Genomic DNA, 19015 nt, shown 5'->3' with positions numbered 1-19015 from the left:
TCACTGGGATGCGCTCTATAGGCAGTAGCAGTGTTAGGGAGTCTTGCCCAAGGTCTCCTACTGAATAGGTGCTGGCTTACTGAAGCGGAAGAGACGAAATTCGAACCCAGGTCTCCTGCGTCAGAGGCAGAGCCGTTAACCATTGAGGAATGCTTATTTTTTCAGTGAGTGAAATAATTAAAATTTGTTCAGAATGTTAGTGCCGGGGGACTTTTTGGGGGTTTCTGGAACATCTGTGAACATCAGGATGTATTAAATTGTAACCATGACAAGTGATATAATAACATAATGGACACACAAACAAGGTGCTAATAGGAAAGACAAATAGGGCAATCACACCTTTAAAGGTGTTGTTTTTTATTTATTTAAACTTTGTAATCAGCAAACTTGCGAGATCCACAGGAGAAAAAGGATCCTCCAGAGGCTTACAATGTTCAGAGCAGTTAAAAAAAGGTGCAGTCACCGTTTTCATAGAAGGTGCCCTTCTACACAGGATATTTTTTAACGGAGGGAGGGGTTACGGTTAGGTGCGGGAGGGGGATAGGAGGCTGAAGTTAGCTGCCCACTAGGGGAGGTTAAAGAGACTCTGAAGCGAGAATAAATCTCGCTTCAGAGCTCATAGTTAGCAGGGGCATGTGTGCCCCTGCTAAAACGCCGCCATCGCACGGCTAAACGGGGGTCCCTCACCTCACAAATCCCCTCCGAGCAGCCGGGGATCTCTTCCGGATTGAGGCAGGGCTAACCGCCGCAGCCCTGCCCCACGCGCGTCTGTCAGCGCTTATCTCTGCCTCTCCCCCGCCTCTCTCAGTCTTTCTTCGCTGAGAGGGACGGGAGAGAGGCGGTGATGCGCCGCTGATAGACGCGACTAGAAGCAGGGCTGCAGCCATTAGCCCTGCCTCTAGGAGCAGCAAAATCTACGACCAATTTGGTCGTTGATTTTGCGGGGGTTGGGGGTGAAGGGACCCCCGTTTAGCCACGGGATAGCGGCGTTTTAGCAGGGGCACACGTGCCCCTGCTAACTATGAGCTCTGAAGCGAGAATTATTCTCGCTTCAGTGTCTCTTTAAGTGTTAGGCACCACCATGGGGAAGATTAGGTGTTAGGCACCACCATGGGGGAGATTGTTTTAGGCACCACTATGGGGGAGATTAAGTGTTAGGCACCACCATGGGGGAGATTGTTTTAGGCACCCCTATGGGGGAGATTAAGTGTTAGGCACCACATAGGGAGGGTTCTGTGTGACAGTAGGGAGAGTTTGGGTCATAATAAAATATCAGTAATTATTACCGATATATTACTATTTGAATTAAGTAGTAGAATATTAGTAAATGTACAGATATTCTACTAAAGACATCCTGTGCCATTTTAAACAAGTGTCTTTTTCAAATGTATGCCCCCATGTCCTCCTCCCAAACACCAATCCAGTACTGGTACCCTCTGGAAGTTCACAGGCACACTCTCGTCCATGAACGAGTGTGGCAGCACTGCGCAGGATGCCTTGCTCCTGCATAGCAGCACGGGGTCGCTCATGGGTGGAAGTGTAGCTGTGCACACCACTTGAAAAAGCTCTTATTGATGAGGTTCCAGGGGTCCCAACACTGGATCAGTGAAGGCCAGGGAGACATGGGAAGCCTCTGGGTTATCTAAAAGCTTCCCTCTATTGAGGTAAGTACCCATTTGGGGCATTGTTTTTCCCTTAACCACCCAGGCGTTACATTAAAATCGCCAGGCAGGCGTGCAGGCAGTTTTTAATTAATTTATTTTTTTTCTGAATCATTGTAGCTAACTTAAAGTTAGCTACATGATTCATCACTAGAGGGCGCATCTGCCCATCTAGTCCGATCGCCGCTGGCTTTTACAGCAAGCAGAAAATCCCGTTGTAAATGGCTTCCCTCGTCGCCATAGTGACGATCGGGATGACGTCATCGACGTCATGGCATCGGGGGATGTCCGATCCAGCGCCTTGGCGCAGTCTGGCACTGATTGGCCAGGCTGTGCAAGGGGTCTGGGCGGGGGGCTCCCTTACGCCGCCGCTAGCCGTGAATCGGCGATCGTACCCCACAAGCAGCTAGCAAAGTGCTAGCTGCGTGTATTAAAAAAAAATTATCAAGATCGGCCCACAGGGGCCGGAGATATCCACTGCGGCGGTAATGGACGAGCTGAGCTCGTCATTACGGCTAAGGTGGTTAAGCCCCAACTTTCATTTATTACATAAAACACTAATAGTTTTTTTGCATCACTTTTGGCCATCATCACATCACTTCTAATAGCCTGTAAGAGGGTCCTTCCTTACTGCTAAAATCTCTGAGGAATTACCGGCCTCACATTGAGATTAAAATGCTGCAGGCCAAGTAACCTGTCGCAGCAAAAGGCTGATGTAATTGTTTCTTGTCCCATTATTTCATCTCCTGCCTTTTCACTATTTATTTCATCTTTCTATTTCACAGTCTTTATTTTTCAAAAGCTGTCCCCGCCATACGTTTCTTTCTTAACCGGTTCAGCACCGCAGTGCTGAAAACCTCATGCATCCGAGCAACGTTCACCTCCCATTCATTCGCCAATAACTTTATTGCTACTTATCACAATGAATTGATCTATATCTTGTTTTTTCCGCCACTAATTAGACTTTCTTTGGGTGGTACATTTTGCTAAGAATTATTTTTTTCTAAATCCATTTTAACAGGAAGATTAAGAAAGAAATGAAAAAAAATTCATTATTTCTCAGTTTTTGGCCATTATAGTTTGAAATTAATATACGCTACCGTAATTAAAACACATGTATTTTATTTGCCCATCTGTCCCGGTTATTACACCGTTTAAATGATGTCCCTATCACAATTTATGGCGCCGATATTTTATTTAGAAATAAAGGTGCATTTTTTCAATTTGCGTCCATCACTACTTATAAGCTTATAATTTAAAATAATATAATAACATACTATCTTGACATGCATATTTAAAAAGTTCAGACCCTTGGGTAACTATTTATGTTGTTTTTTTTTATTTTTTTTGTATGTGGGTAATTTTTGGTGTGGGAGGGAAACAGCCAATTTTAAATGTAAAATAAGATAATTGTTTATTGAAAAATGTATGTGGGTGCAGTTTACTATTTGGCCACAAGATGGCCACAGTCAAAAAAGTCCTGGATGCGAACAATCTCGCATCCAGGAACTAAGAGAACACGGAGAAGTTTCCTGGGGGCAGAAATACCGCGCTCTTTCAATAGAAAGCGTCGGTTTTTCTGCGGGGAAGTTAGATCGGTGAATGGGAATTATATTCCCATTCATTGATCGGGGGGCTAGCGGCAGGCGGCGGGAGCGCGCTCGGGAGCGCGGCCCGATCGCGCACACCACGTGGTAGTGGCAGCAGAGCCTACCTGGACGAACTTACTCATCCAGATAGGCCGAACTGGGTAATCTCCAGATACTATGCCCCCCTGGGCCTTTTCGATCCTCCCATGAGACCCTTGTCATCCAGCTTGGTCATCTCCTCTCATTCTCGCATCCAGAACTTCTCACGAGTGTCACCACTTCACCTTTGGAACTCTCTTCCACAACCTGTCAGTTATGCACTGAGCCTGGAAATCTTCAAACGCAACCCTCAAGACACACCTCTTCAGACAGGTGTATAATGTGTTACAGCTAGCTATTTGCTAACAGCCTTGTCTCCTCTCTTGGTATCTCTACCCCATTACCCTCTAGATTATAAGTTCACAAGGACAAGGACTTCTCCCTGGTGTTTTCTTTTTTTCATTGTCCAATGAGCATGTACCAGTATGGATATTCTACAGAGTTGGGACAAGGTCCTCCAGCACCCAAGGCTGAGACACCAAAGTGCGCCCCTCCATCCCTTCCACCCCAGCCATCACACACTGATTGCTATTAGACTAAGAGGCACCCCAGGGCCCCCAACACCCTAATCTCTAGTTATCTGGCTTGCAGTCACTGCCATGTATCCCTTTTCTTATTTCTCTCTGCTTCAAACACAATAGGAGAATGAAAGCTGAGTGAGTTGTGCGCCACTATCCTGCACTGCGCTGAGGCTGGAGCCTTTCTCGCCTCTGCCTGGCCCTGATAATCTACTAGCAGCTATCTATGGCACCCTTTTTACTGGGCACATTTTTCACATGTACACTAGGGTTAGGTGTAAATAGGGGGTTTAGGCATAGGTGGGGGGGTGGGTTAGGTATGGCTGGGGGTTAGAGTTAGGTGAAGGTATGAGAGGTATTCTGCTAAAGGGTAAACTTTATAACTTGCGGCTTTTTTAAATGTCTGCTTGTGAAAGCGGCCTTATCTTATATAATGACATCACAGACAATAAACTTTTTGTAGTTTTTTACTTTCTACAAAAATGAATTTTAATTTTTCTAAAATAAATATTTTTGTCTTTCAACACTCACCTGAGCTCTCTCAGTTTGGACCTCTCGATCAGCTCTTTGATGTACCCGCCACTGCTATCAGTGAGGTAGTTAAGGCCCAGATCAAAGAGCTCCAGATTTGGGTTGCCTCCCAGTGACCTCAGACACGGGCTGTACTGGTCATTCATCTTCACCTGCTGCAGCCTGGAGGAAGCAAGAGGCCCAACATTAAATCTATATATAATACTAGCCGATTGCCCGGTGTTGCCCGGGTATGTATTTGGCTGGAACACAATTCCTCAGTTACTCAATGACCAAGTTTGTGAGCTTTGCGTTCTTTGGCATCAATAATTTGCATTGAAATTAAAAAAAATCTGATTGGCTATGTCTCCACCCCCTTTTCTGAATTTGAACCCCAGTCATCCAATGACCAACTGTACCAGTTTTGAGGCTTGAGGTTTGAGGCTTGTACCATTAACAGTACAAGAATGGCAGCAATTAAATATTTCCCTTGAAAATCAATAGGTGAATTTTCCACCCACTTTTCTGAATATTAATCCCAGTCACTCAGAGACCAACTGTGCAAAGTTTGAGCACCCTGCCATTAACAGTGTGTGAATGGTTGCAGTTTATATTTTCCCAGTGAAATTCGTATTTGGCTCCGCCCACTTTTTAAACCTTGACACACAGTCACTCAGTGACCAAGTTTATGAGCTTTCAGGTTCCTGGCATCAAAAATGTGTGAATGGAAGCGGTTTACCCACCAAAGAAATGTGATTGGCTGAATGAAAGAATGGCAACAGTTTAAATATTTCCCTTGAAAATCAATAGGTGATTTTTAATTGGCTGTTGTAGGCTCCACCTACTTTTCTAAATATTAATCCCAGTCACCCAGTGGCCAACTGTGTCACGTTTGAGAATCTTGCCATTAACAGCGTAAAGTTTATATTTTCCCATGTAAAAGTTAGTTATTTTTGAGGGCGCATGCGCGGCGCTTCCGGAATGGCCGCTTGATCTCGGAGCTCCAGCCCGTACCACTGTCCGCTTAGCCGCACACAGCCACACAAAGCTTCCTGAGCGCGGCTCTTACCGGGATCGATAGCGAAGACTCTCCTGCGGCAGATGCCCTCAAAACCGCCACCCAAAACGGCAACACAGAAGGGCACGATGGATCGGTTTGTCCGCCCCCCAGGTAATCAAGATGGCGCCGACCACGCAGAGCACATTGATCCGCCAGGCATACAGGCCCACACAAATCCTGACACAGCTCCAGTCACAAACGCAGCCTTAGAAGCTGCGCTGGACAGACACTATCATTCCCTGCAGGAATCCTTCCAACAGCTCATGCTCTCAGCAGTAAAAGAGCTCAAAGCGGACATTTTAGGCCTGGGAAATAGAGTAAACACTCTGGAAGACAAATATGATGCTTTAGCACAGAAACAAGCAGACTTAGAAGAAGAGCAACAGCTCTCCCAATCTGACTGCAAATCCCTGCGTACTGCTCATGAGGATCTGGAAAATATAGAGAGGAGACAAAATCTCAGAATAAAAGGGATTTCTAAATCTGTAACCCCAGACCAAATTAAAGCTCATCTCACTGATTTCTTCAAAACATTAGCTCCAGACACACCAGATGAACTTTGGCGAATGGATAGGGCTCATAGATCCCTAAGTGATAAACAAGCTACTTCAAGGGGGCCAAAGGACATTATCATAAGACTGCATTACTATGAGGCTAAAGAGATCATCTTGGGGGCTTTACGCAAATCACCCTCAACTTCTTTCAAAGGAGATGACATACAAGTTTTCAATGATCTCTCACTTATAACGCTAGCTAAACGCAGGGCTCTTAAACCCATCACACAACTTCTGAGGGAGTCTAACATCCCCTACAAATGGGGTTTTCCCTTCCGTCTTATTGTTATCAGAAATGGTATGACTTTCTCGCTCACGGACCCAGATGACGCCCCTCTCTTTCTCAAGCAGATGGGCCTAAGACCACCACCACCGGATCCCTCCCAACGTCTCCGCTCTCCTTTGGCGCTCTCTCCCCCTAGGAAGGTCCGCCATATATCAGAATGGACCAAGGCCCCGATCCGCAGCCTCACCTACACGCAGGACTCGGATTCTATGGAAGCACACCCTAGCTAACTCCCTGATGTCTTTGGCATAACCTGGGACATAAACTGTTCGCAAAAATTATGCTTTATAACACAAAACCTTAAGCGGAAAGAAAAAAAAAAAAAAAAGGAACACTCACTTAACTTTCAGCTCACCTATGGGGAACACCTATTGAGGTGCTTCTTGCTTACCACTAATCTGGAAATACTCTCGCTATCACCGGTACTAGACTGATATGCTTAACATGGGCTATGGGACTCGAGACAACGGTCTCGGTGCTCCAGCATCCGCCCTCGGAGGCTCACTCCCGGACCTACCGGGTCCCCTGAGGTCCCAGGTATTTCCGGGGTACCCTCACCCAGACAACCATTTTGGGTTGTCCCTACTTGCGGCCACATGATCTGCAGTGGCTGTTTAAGGTTATGGATGGTAATGTTTATGTTTCTGTTAACTAACTTTCTTTTGTTTAGGTTTAATGGTTTTCCCCTACTTAAGTCACGGTGTTCAGAGTTAGTCTTATTCCTCACAAGTCTCTACATGCTGGATTATGGTTAAACTCATTACTTTAAATACAAAGGGTCTCAACTCCCCCCAGAAAAGGTTTTCCCTGCTGAAGGACCTTAAAAGGCTGGATATAGACATTGCCATGCTGCAGGAGACTCATTTCCGCTCGTCTGATACAATCCGATTAGGAGATAAGCTTTACTCGGAAGTTTACCTAGCCTCAAGTACTACCAAACGAGCGGGAGTGGCTATCCTGTGCAAAAGCAATCTCCCCTTCCAGGTACAAAAAACAATCTATGATCCTAAAGGTCATTATATTATACTAATAGGAACTTTAGCGGGAAAACCCATCACTTTGGCAAATGTATATGTACCCAATACGCAACAAATAACCTTTTTGTCCTCCTTTTTTACCAAACTGCACAAAGCATTAATAGGTACCCTCCTTATTGGAGGAGACTTTAACTTAGCTTTCTCCTCCACTATGGATAGGAGTGTCTCCAAAAACGCTACTATAAATTCCACTCATGACCGCAACTCCCGTAACTTCAGGGCACTGATGAGAAAATACAGGTTAATAGATCTCTGGAGGGTCTGTAACCCCACACAGAAAGAATACACGTTTTTTTCTCCACCACACGCCTCACATTCCCGTCTAGACTATTTTTTGTCTAACTCTAATTTACTCCCCTCTCTTCTGAATTCAGAGATTACACCAACAGCTTGGTCTGACCATCAGAACGTCAAATCTAAACTGGTTGCACACACCACATAAACCCATGAACTGGAGACTAAACGAAACACTACTAAGAGACAAAAATCTACTACCAGGGATTACTGAGGAGTTGCGATCATTTTTTCAGCAAAATCAAGGTTCGGTCTCATCATATGGTATCCTATGGGAAGCTCATAAAGCTTTCATCAGGGGACAGTTCATAGCTGAAGGCTCTAGGCGTAAAAAGTCCTCATCCCAGAAATTGCTATCCCTTCAAGCAGCCTTATCTCAAGCTCAAGCAAAATATAAAAGTAACCCCTCACAAGAACACTACCATAATATGCAACAACTTAAGCAAGACATACGCTCTCTTCAGACTATCCACCTTGAAAAAAGTCTCAGATGGACTAGGCAGCTCTTTTTTGAAAGGGGCAACAAACCCCACACCATCTTAGCCCGGAAACTTAACCCTAAAAGCTCCCAACGAATAATTTACTCGATGAAAGATAGGGACGGCACCACGCACTATGACCCACAAAAAATATCCAAAATCTTTACCACTTTTTATGAAGAATTATACAATCTCCCTGACCAATCTAACAATCCTGCATACTCGGATAAAGTAGAAGCCTTCCTATCACCCCTAAATCTACCAAAACTCACAGAAGCTCATCGTACATTACTTAATTCCCCTATCACCATAGCAGAACTTGCAGAAGTTCTTAAAAATCTACCATCCTCTAAATCTCCTGGACCAGATGGGCTCCCATACTCGTACTACAAAACATTTAAAAATATCCTACTACCCCATCTATGTACCTTAGCTAATAAAATCATGGAAGGAGAGACTCCTCCCACCTCTATGCTAAACTCCCTCCTCACAGTAATCCCTAAGGAGGGCAAAGACCCCCAACTCCCCCAGAGTTACAGACCTATCTCCCTCCTAAACTCAGACCTTAAAATTATCACGAAAACCCTCTCCAACCGCCTAAATCCCATCTTACCACAATTGATCAATAACGATCAAGTAGGGTTCATATTAGGAAGACAAGCTGGTGATAATACTAGGAGAGCAATAGATCTCATCTCCATTATGAACAAAAACCAGAGGCCTTCTCTGCTCCTTAGTTTGGATGCAGAGAAGGCCTTTGATAGATTATCCTGGCCATTCTTATTTCAGATCCTCAAACACCAAGGCTTTGAAGGCCCATTCATCACAATGCTCCAATTTTTATACTCCTCCCCTTCCTCGACGGTAAAACTCCCCTCAAACTCTCCTCAACCATTCAAGATACAAAATGGTACCAGGCAAGGGTGCCCCTTATCTCCCCTCCTGTTTGCCATTAGCATAGAACCCCTAGCATCAGCTATAAGATGTAATGCAGACATCAAAGGAATATCCCTAGGTAAGTCTGAATACAAAATATCACTCTTTGCAGATGACATATTGCTCTCCATTACGAATCCTCTTCTCTCATGACACATTAAACGAATATGAACTCCTCTCCGGTTTTAAACTTAACAAAGACAAAACAGAAGCACTCCCAATTAATTTCCCGCTCCACCTCCTTGAATCCTTAAAATCAGCCTTTCCCTACAAATGGAAGACCCATACTCTAAAATACTTAGGAATCAACCTTACCCCATCCTACTCCACAATTTACAAACATAATTTCCCATCACTCATTCAAAAAATCCTTCAAGATCTTCACAAATGGACTGCATATAAGATATCTTGGATTGGAAGGATATACGCATTAAAAATGAATGTATTACCCCGCTTGCTGTACCTTTTCGAGACCCTCCCAGTTCAGGTTCCCTCATCTCAATTATCTAGGCTACAGTCTGAATTTTCAAAATTTGTATGGAATCACAAAAAGCCCAGAGTCTCTAAAACTGTCCTCATCTCTCTGAGAGAACAAGGAGGCCTAGGTCTCCCAAATTTAAAAGCATACTATCAGGCTTCTCACCTCAGACAGTTGACAGAGTGGTCCTCTTTTAGGGTATTTTCTAAATGGGGCCTTATAGAAGCTACTAGTGTTCTACCACTATCCCTAGCCTCCTTCATATGGTCAGATACCCCCCCGAAAGTTCCCCAGGCCAATCTTCTGCCAACTATATCATTCACCATCCGATTATGGAAATCGGTCATGTCTCTAGCCAACCTGAGATCCTCGCCATCCCCACTGTTCCCTATATTAGGCAACCCTTCCTTCCCCCCGGGACTCTCAAAACCCTTTATGGCCAGATGGTTTAACTACGGATACTTCAACCTAAACAATTGGACTGATTATGTGAGCGGGAAATTGATCTCTAGGTCCAAAATAGAAGAAAAAAAACCCCTCACCCCTCAGACTATTATGGATTATAATCAAATAGCTCATTTCCTACAACAGTACACTAAAAGAGCCCCTTCACTTTCCTCCTCCACCCCATTTGAACGTATTTGCCTTCACATAGGATACCAGAGAGGCCTCATCTCACAAATATATAACCTCCTCCAGACCAAATCAGGAACTCTCTCTCCATCTCACTTATACATGGAAAAATGGGAGACAGCTCTCTCTAGGAATATAGATACTGAAGACTGGACTGATATATGGGAAAATGCCCGGCACACCTCCATGTGTACCCAAATAAAAGAAAATATTTATAAGATCTTATTCCACTGGTATCTAACCCCAGAGGTTTTATCTCGAATATACCCCAACACTCCAGATTGCTGTTGGAGGGGGTGTGGTTATAAAGGTTCTTTGGAACACAGCCTTTGGTCCTGCCCCTCGATTACATCCCTGTGGATAGGGGTACAGAACTTGATATCACAGGTTACAGGGGTCTCGGTTCCTTTGGATCCACTCCATATGCTTCTGGGAAAAACTATACCAAATACTCCCAAATCCACTATGCGTTTAATCACTCACATTCTAACCGCTACTAGGCTCTCAATTACATCTGCTTGGAAAAAAATAGCTCCACCCACCATCCCAGATATTAAACTAAAAATAAATTGGACTAAATCCATGGAGCAGCTAACTGCCTCCCTAAGGAACACAGAAACTAACTTCCACAGAATATGGGACCCTTGGGAGCACTTTTCCCCAGACAACTTGCCCCCCTGACTTGCAAAAACTACTTAATAATGGAGTGTACCCAGAGGAACTGAACCAACCTATATTTGTAAGGAGGCACAATGGCTTCAACGGCCTGATGACCCCAATAAGTAGGATATAAGATGGTATGAGACCCTCTTACTTCCACTACACCTTAACTGAAATAAGTATAAACAAACTACCTGAACATCGTGACTCACCACCAACCCCCCCTTATTATGAATATATGTTTTCTATTCTGTATGTTTTTTACTCACTGAAATAATCATCTGATATATGTGGCCACGCCCTATGATTGGAACTTCAACTCCTTCTCCCTATGAAGGTTTCACCCTGACCACGAATCTTATCCCTACAGCTTGGTGACGCTGACTACACTTTCCCCAAGATACTTTTACCAATTTGGGGGGTGACCCACGTCGGCCAGAAGATAAACTTATAAAAGTTCATTTCTGACGATTCCTAAGGGAAAGGAAAATCAAAAACAAATTTGATATGCATATATCAGTACCTGTTTCCTTGTTCACTTTTATATGTTTATATTGCCATGTAACTCTTTTGTTGAATGAAGCAATAAAAAACAGTGTTACAAAAAAAAAAGTTAGTTATTTTTGGCTCTGCTCACTGTTTCTAACCTTGACAAACAGTCACTTAATGACCAAGTTTATGAGCTTTGGGGTCCTTGGCATCAATCAGTTTACCACTGAGATTAAAAAAATCTGGCTGTTTGTGGCCATGTCCCTTTTTCAGAATTTGAACCCCAGTCAACCAACGACTGACTGTACCAAATTTGAGGCTTCTGCCATTAACAGTGTAAGAATGGAAGCAATGTAAATATTCCCCCTGAAAATCAATAAGTGAATTTTGTTTGGTTGTTGTAGGCTCCACCCACATTTCAAATATTAATCCCAGTCATTCAGTGGCCAACTGTGTCAAGTTTGAGAAAACTGCCATTAACAGTGTAAGAATGTCTGCAGTTTATATTTTCCCATGTAAAAAATTTAGTTGTTGGTTCCGCCCACTTTTTCTGACCTCAATTACCAAGTTTATAAGCTTTGGGGTGCTTGGTATCTATCATTTATATATTCCCATAGAAATTTAAAAAAATCTGATTGTTTGTGGCTCCACCCCCTTTCCAGAATTTGAACCCCAGTCACCGAGTGACCGACTGTAGCAGGTTTGAGGCATCAGATATTAACTGTGAAAAATGGCAGCAATTTAAATATTCCTCTTGAATAGGGGGGAATAAAATTCAACAGGTGAATTTTGATTGGCTTTTGTAGGCTCCAACCACTTCCCTGAATATTGATTCCAGTCACCCAGTGACTAACTGTGCAAATTTTCCCAGTAAAATTTGTTTTAGGCTCTGCCCAGTTTGTTTTAACCTTGACAAACTGTCACTCAATGACCAAGTTTGTAAGCTTTTGGGTTCCTGGAATCAAAGATGTGTGAATGGAAGCAGTTTATCCACCAAAGAAATCTGATTGGCTATTTGTGGCTCTGCCCCCTTTAGTGAATTTGAACTCCAGTCACCCAATGACAGAGTGTACCAGGTTTGAAGCCACTGCCATTAACAGTGTAAGAACGGCAGCAGTTTAAATATTCCCTTTGAAAATCAATAGGTGAATTTTGATTGGCTGCTGTGGGCTCCACCCACTTTCCTGAATCTTAATCTTATTCACCCAGTGACCAAGTGTGTCAAGTTTGAAACCCTGCGATTAACAGTCTAAAGACCAAGAGTGGTTCTGAGCGTTTTATTAAAACACTTGGGGGTAGAAAACCGCTTGGCTAATGTATTTCAATGGGCTTGTGCACACCGGAGCAGTTTGTTTTCTCCCAACACGCAAACTCGGGTCCTGCAATATTTTTGAGATTTGAGGCATTTCTGCCTCAATGTTAAGTATAGGAAAGTGGAAAACTGCTCTGATGTAGTGATGTCGCGAACCTCCGATTTTCGGTTCGCGAACCTCGTTCGCGAACCTTCGCGGAAGGTTCGGTTCACGGAAAAGTTTGCAAACCGCAATAGACTTCAATAGGGAGGCGAACTTTGAAAAATAGAAAAAATTATGCTGGCCACAAAAGTGATGGAAAACATGTTTCAAGGGGTTTAACACCTGGAGGGGGGCATGGCGGAGTAGGATACATGTCCAAAGTCCCGGTGAAAAATATGGATTTGACGCAAAGCAGCGTTTTAAGGGCAGAAATCACATTGAATGCTAAATTGCAGGCCTAAAGTGCTTTCCAAATCTGGCCCAATTGGCTATTCATGAGGCAATGCTCATGCAAATATGCATTTGCTTTCGCATGAAAAACTATGCAGGTTCAAAAAAACAATACCGCAAAGCGGTCGCCCTGCGGGAATTAGTACATGCTACATTATTACTATCCAGGAGCGCCACGGGGAGGATTCCCAATGCCCCCTTTTTATTCAACCGGGGGGACCGCGGGGTCCCAGGCTCTCTCACTGCCTGGGAACCACAGTGGCACCCCGGAGGGGGAGGCTAGGTGGCGCAGGCAACCCCTCCAAGCGTGGCCAGCGCCGGGGAGAGCCGTCCGCACCCACCTCCAATATTAAAAACAGGCACTTACCTTAACGTCCATTGCATTCTGCTACATGCGCATTAACTTGGGGGCACCACATGAGAAAGGAGTGAAGCATGGGCCACCCCGAGCTTTAGAGCTCAGGGCTGGCTCACATACAACACTCGGGGGGGGGGGGGGGGGGGAGAGGCGCAGACAACTCACTCCAGGCCTCACACCACCGGAGCAAGCCATCCACCACCTGACTCCAAAGGATACAACTGCAAAAAATGCTTTCCATGAGAAAATGTGTGCGTGCTCAAACATCAAGTTTAACCCTAGCAAGTCTGGCTTTGCAAATCTGGCCTAATTGGCTATTCATGAAGCAATACTCATGCACATATGCATTTGCTTTTGCATGCCAAACTATGCAGGGTCAAAAAACCAATACTGCAAAGCAGTCGCCCTGCGGGAATAAGTTCATAAACGGGGAGGCTTTCCAATGCCCCCTTTTGATACAACCGGGGGGACCGCGGGGTCCCAGGCTCTCTCACTGCCTGGAAACCATAGCGGCACCCCGGAGGGGGAGGCTGGGTGGCGCAGCCGACCACCCCAAGCGTGGCCAGCACCGGGGAGAGCCGTCCGCACTCACCTCCCAATATTAAAAACAGGCACTTACCTTAACGTCCATTGCGTTCTGCTACATGCGCATTAATTTTCCCATGGAAAGCATTGTTTGCAGTTGTATCCTTTGGAGGCAGGTGGTGGATGACTTGCTCTGGTGGTGTGAGCCCTGGAGTGAGTTGTCTGCGCCTGTCCTTCCCCCCCCCCCCACCTGGAGTGTTGTATGTGAGCCAGCCGAGCAATAAAACGCTCGGGGTGACCCATGCTTCACTCCTTTCTCATGTGGTGCCCTCAAGTTAATGTGCATGTAGCAGAACGCAATGGACGTTAAGGTAAGTGCCTGTTTTTAATATTGGGAGGTGGGTGCGGACGGCTCTCCCCGGCGCTGGCCACGCTTGGGGTGGTTGGCTGCGCCATCCAGCCTCCCCCTCCGGGGTGCCGCTGTGGTTCCCATACAGTGGGAGAGCCTGGGACCCCGCGGTCCCCCCGGTTGTATAAAAAGGGGGCATTGGGAATCCTCCCCGTGGCGCTCCTGGATAGTGCAAGTGTAGCATGTAGCAGTGCGACCACTTTGCGGTATTGGTTTTTTTACCCTGCATAGTTTGGCATGCGAATGCATATTTTCATGAGCATTGCCTCATGAATAGCCAATTAGGCCAGATTTGCAAAGCCAGACTTGGTAGGGTTAAACTTGGTGTTTGAGCACGCATACATTTTCTCATGCAAAGTACTTCTTCTTGCTTGAAGGTTGAGGCACGCCCTGGGGGCAGGGCGCTACTTCTTCTTGCTTGAAGGTTGAGGCACTTACTCTATTATATATATAGGTGTGTGTGTGTGTGTGTGCGTGCGTGTGTGTGTGTGTGCCGCGATCACTCGATCGGCTTGACCGATTTGAACGAAACTTGGTATACAGACCCCTTACTACCTGGGATGATATGTTCTGGGGGTCTCGGGTCCCCCCTGCACACCTGGGCGGAGCTACAAACAGCAAATCAGATTTCACCCATTCGTGTCAATGGAAAAAATGTAAAAGGCTGCCATTCTCACAGTAATCAAGCCAGAGTCCCCACACTTGGCACAGTTGGTCACTTGGTGACCAAGGTTACAAATTCAGGAAAAGTGGGCGGAGCATAAAACAGCCAATCAAATTTCAGCCATTCATTTTAAATGGTAAAATGTAAACTGCAGCCATTCTTACACTGTTAATGGCAGAGGCTTCAAACTTTCTACAGTCGGTCATTGGGTGACTGGGGTCCAAATTCACTAAAGGGGTGGGGCCACAAACAGCCAATCAGATTTCCTTGGTGGATAAATTGCTTCATTCACACATTTTTGATGCCAGGAACCTGAAAGCTCACAAACTTGGCCATAGAGTGACTGTGTGTAGGTTACAAAAAGTGGGCGGAGCCAAAAACAAATTTTACTGGGAAAATATAAACTGCAGCCATTCTTACACCGTTATTGGCAGGGATCTCAAACTTTGCACAGTTCGTCACTGGGTGGATGAGATTAAGATTTTGGAAGGTGGATGGAGCCTACAACAGCCAATAAAAATTCACATTTTGATTTTCAAAGGGAATATTTAAGCTGCTACCATTCTTACATTGTTAATAGCAGATGCCTCAAACCTGGTACAGTTGGTCACTGGGTGACTGGGGTTCAAATTCAGAAAGGGGCGGAGCCACAAACAGCCAATCAGATTTGTTTATTTTTCAATGGGAATATACAAAGTATTGATACCAAGGACCCCAAAGCTGATAAACTTGGTAAATGAGTGACTGTATGTCAAGGTTAGAAAAAGTGGGCGGTGCCAACAACTTAATTTTTTACATGGGAAAATATAAACTCCAACTTTTCTTACACTGTTAATGGCAGGGTTTCCAAACTTGACACAATTGGCCACTGGGTGACTGGGATAAATATTCAGAAATGTGGGTGGAGCCTACAACAGCCACTCAAAATTCACCAATTGATTTTCAAGGGGAATATTTACATTGCTACCATTCTTACACTGTTAATGGCAGAGACCTCAAACCTGATACAGTCAGGCATTGGGTGGCTGGGGTCCAAATTCACTAAAGGGGTGGAGCCACAAACAGCCAATCAGATTTGCTAGATTGATTTCAGCCATTCTGTTAATGGCAGGGTTCCCAAACCTGACACAGTTGGCCACTGGGTGACTGGGACTAATATTCAGGAAAGTGGGTGAAGCTTACAACAGCCAATCAAAATTCCCCTATTGTTTTTCAAGGGGAATATTTACATTGCTGCCATTCCTACACTCTTAATGGCAGAGGCCTTAAAAGATACCCAAACTGACATGTGACATGATGAGATATACATGTGTATGTACTGCGCCTAGCACTCAAATAACTATGCTGTGTTCCTTTTTTTTATTTCTCTGCCTGAAAGAGTTAAATATCAGGTATGCAAGTGGCTGTCTCAGTCCTGACTCAGACAGGAAGTGACTACAGTGTGACCCTCACTGACACAATTTTGATGCCAGGAACCCGAAAGCTCACAAACCTGGTCATTGAGTAGTGACTCAAGGTTACAAAAAGTGGGTGGAGTCAAAAACATTTTTTTGGGGGGGGGGGGGGGGGATTGTAAACTGCAGCCCTTCTTCACTGTTACAGTTACATAGTTATTTTGGCTGAAAAAAGACATACGTCCATCGAGTTCAACCAGTACAAAGTACAACTCCAGCCCGTCCCCCACATACCCCTGTTGATCCAGAGGAAGGCGAAAAAAACCCCACCAGGCATGGTCCAATTAGCCCCAAATGGGAAAAATTCCTTCCTGACTCCAGATGGCAATCAGCTAAAATCCCTGGATCAACATCATTAGGCATAACCTAGTAATTGTAGCCATGGATGTCTTTCAACGCAAGGAAAGCATCTAAGCCCCCTTTAAATGCAGGTATAGAGTTTGCCATAACGACTTCCTGTGGCAATGCATTCCACATCTTAACCACTCTTACTGTAAAGAACCCTTTCCTAAATAAATGGCTAAAACGTTTTTCCTCCATGCGCAGCTCATGTCCTCTAGTCCTTTGAGAAGGCCTAGGGACAAAAAGCTCATCCGCCAAGCTATTATATTGCCCTCTAATGTATTTATACATGTTAATTAGATCTCCTCTAAGGCGTCACTGTCAATGGCAGGGTTCTCAAATTTTGCACAGCTGGTTACTGGGTGACTGGGATTAATATTCAGGGAAGTGGGTGGAGTCTAAAAAAGGCAATCAGAATTCACCTGTTCATTTTCAAGGGGCATATTAAAATAGCTGCCATTCTTGCACTGTTAATGACACATGCCTCAAACCTGGTACAGTTGGTCATTGGGTCACTGGGGTTTAAATTCAGAAAAGGGGACAGAGACACAGTCAAGTCAGATTTGTTTCATTTCATGGGAAAATACAAATTATTGATGCCAAGGACCCCAAAACTCACAAACTTGGTCATTGAGTTATTGAGTAATTGTGTGTTAGGGTTAGAAAAAGTGGGCAGAGCCAACACCAGTCAAATACATACCCGGGCAACGCCGGGTCATCAGTGGCTGGAGACAAATACAAATTTCACTGGGAAAATGTAAACTGCAGCCATTCTTACACTGTTAATGGCAGGGTTCTCAAACTTTGCACAGTTGGTCACTGGGTGACTGGGATTATTATTTTGAAAAGTGGGTGAAGCCTACAAAAGTTAATCAAACTTCACCTATTGCTTTTCAAGTGGAATATTTAATTGCTACCATTCTTGCACTGTTAATGGCACAGACCTCAAACCTGGTACAGTTGTTCATTGGGTGACTGGGGTTAAAATTCAGAAAAGGAGACAGAGCCACAAACAGCCGATCAGATTTTTTCATTTCAGTGCAAATTATTGATGCCAAAGATGGCAAAGCTCACAAACTTGGTCATTGAATAATTGTGTGTTAGGGTTAGAAAACGTGGGTGGAGCCAATACCAGCCAAATACATACCCGGGCAACGCCGGGCACTCAGCTAGTTCTTTATAAAGATATTCCCTAAAAAGGATTTAAACACTGATGCTGGCCCGCTTCCCTGCTCCCTATACAGTTTTTTGCCAGTTGGACAGAGCAACTGCCATTCACTAAGTGCTTTTTTGAAAATAAATACATCCCTGAGAATCCCCTATGGACTAGATGGACTAGTCCAAAACCTGTCACTTCTGTCAGATTTCTACTACCTACTGTAAGTGACAGCAACATAGGAGAAAAGTAATTTATGGCTCATTTTACTTTGGAAAACACGACTTATTTGTTTATGTTTGCACATATTTAAAATTTTACCATTTTCACCATAGTGCCCCTTTAACAGTGCCTGGAATTTGTGCAGCCCTCAATTCGGCTCACCAGGCACCAAAATGACGGGCGGTGAATATCCGTGTACGCAAGATTCATGGCCATCTGTGCAACCTGCAAGGTCTTGTCCTCTGGTGGCCTTTGTTTTAATACCGGGAATCTGATCCTGGGAAATGCACTGTCCCGGGACGGCTTGTTTTGGGTACTACTGTCTCAAAATATGGATAATTGGTTTGGTTTGGCGAATCAATAATAAGGACAGTCAATGAGATGCAAATATTTTCAGGTTCAGGCTAGGTGCACACAAAGCAGAAACGCTAGCGTTGCATAAAACGCTGCATTTAATGCACCAATGTCAGTCAATGGGCCGCATTTTGACTTTGGTGATTTTAAAAATCGCTAGTTTTGTTGCATATTATGCATCAACGCATCAAAAACGCACATAATGAAAGTCAATGGAAACGCAACGTATTGTGTTTTGTATGTGCTTTTATATGCTTTTTTTGTAAACAAAAACAAAGTTTTGTGATGTATGTCTGCTTCCCGTTGTCTTCTTAGTGATTTGCATAAAACGCAATATGAAAACTCATGCAAAAACATATATTCGTTTTGCATATGCAAACTGCAAGCGTGTAAAAAACGCACGCAAAACACATGGAAAACTCATATGTGGCAAAAAAAATGCAAATGCACAAAAAAACGCACTAAAACCGCACACAAAAAACGCAATGCGCATGACAGAAAAC

At 44.4% G+C, this 19015-nt stretch overlaps 2 protein-coding genes across 4 annotated transcripts in view; one reads left to right on the top strand and one right to left on the bottom strand.

Annotated features, from left to right (window-relative positions):
* The window catches only part of LOC137532015 (NACHT, LRR and PYD domains-containing protein 3-like), a 66216-nt gene that overhangs the window by 659 nt on the left and 46542 nt on the right, over positions 1–19015 (bottom strand). Inside the window, exon 9 of the mRNA XM_068252105.1 lies at positions 4399–4560. Within this exon, the coding sequence (XP_068108206.1) occupies positions 4399–4560 (162 nt within the window). The remainder of the gene's footprint in view (positions 1–4398; positions 4561–19015) is intronic.
* Positions 1–19015, top strand: part of LOC137532016 (NACHT, LRR and PYD domains-containing protein 3-like) — a 97955-nt gene that overhangs the window by 73332 nt on the left and 5608 nt on the right. The gene's annotated exons all lie outside the window — the stretch shown is intronic.

Source organism: Hyperolius riggenbachi, chromosome 9 (assembly GCF_040937935.1).
Source record: "Hyperolius riggenbachi isolate aHypRig1 chromosome 9, aHypRig1.pri, whole genome shotgun sequence".
NCBI classification, from domain to species: Eukaryota; Metazoa; Chordata; class Amphibia; order Anura; family Hyperoliidae; genus Hyperolius; species Hyperolius riggenbachi.
The sequence above is the reverse complement of the archived record's forward strand: the minus strand, read 5'-3'. Positions and strand labels throughout refer to the sequence as shown.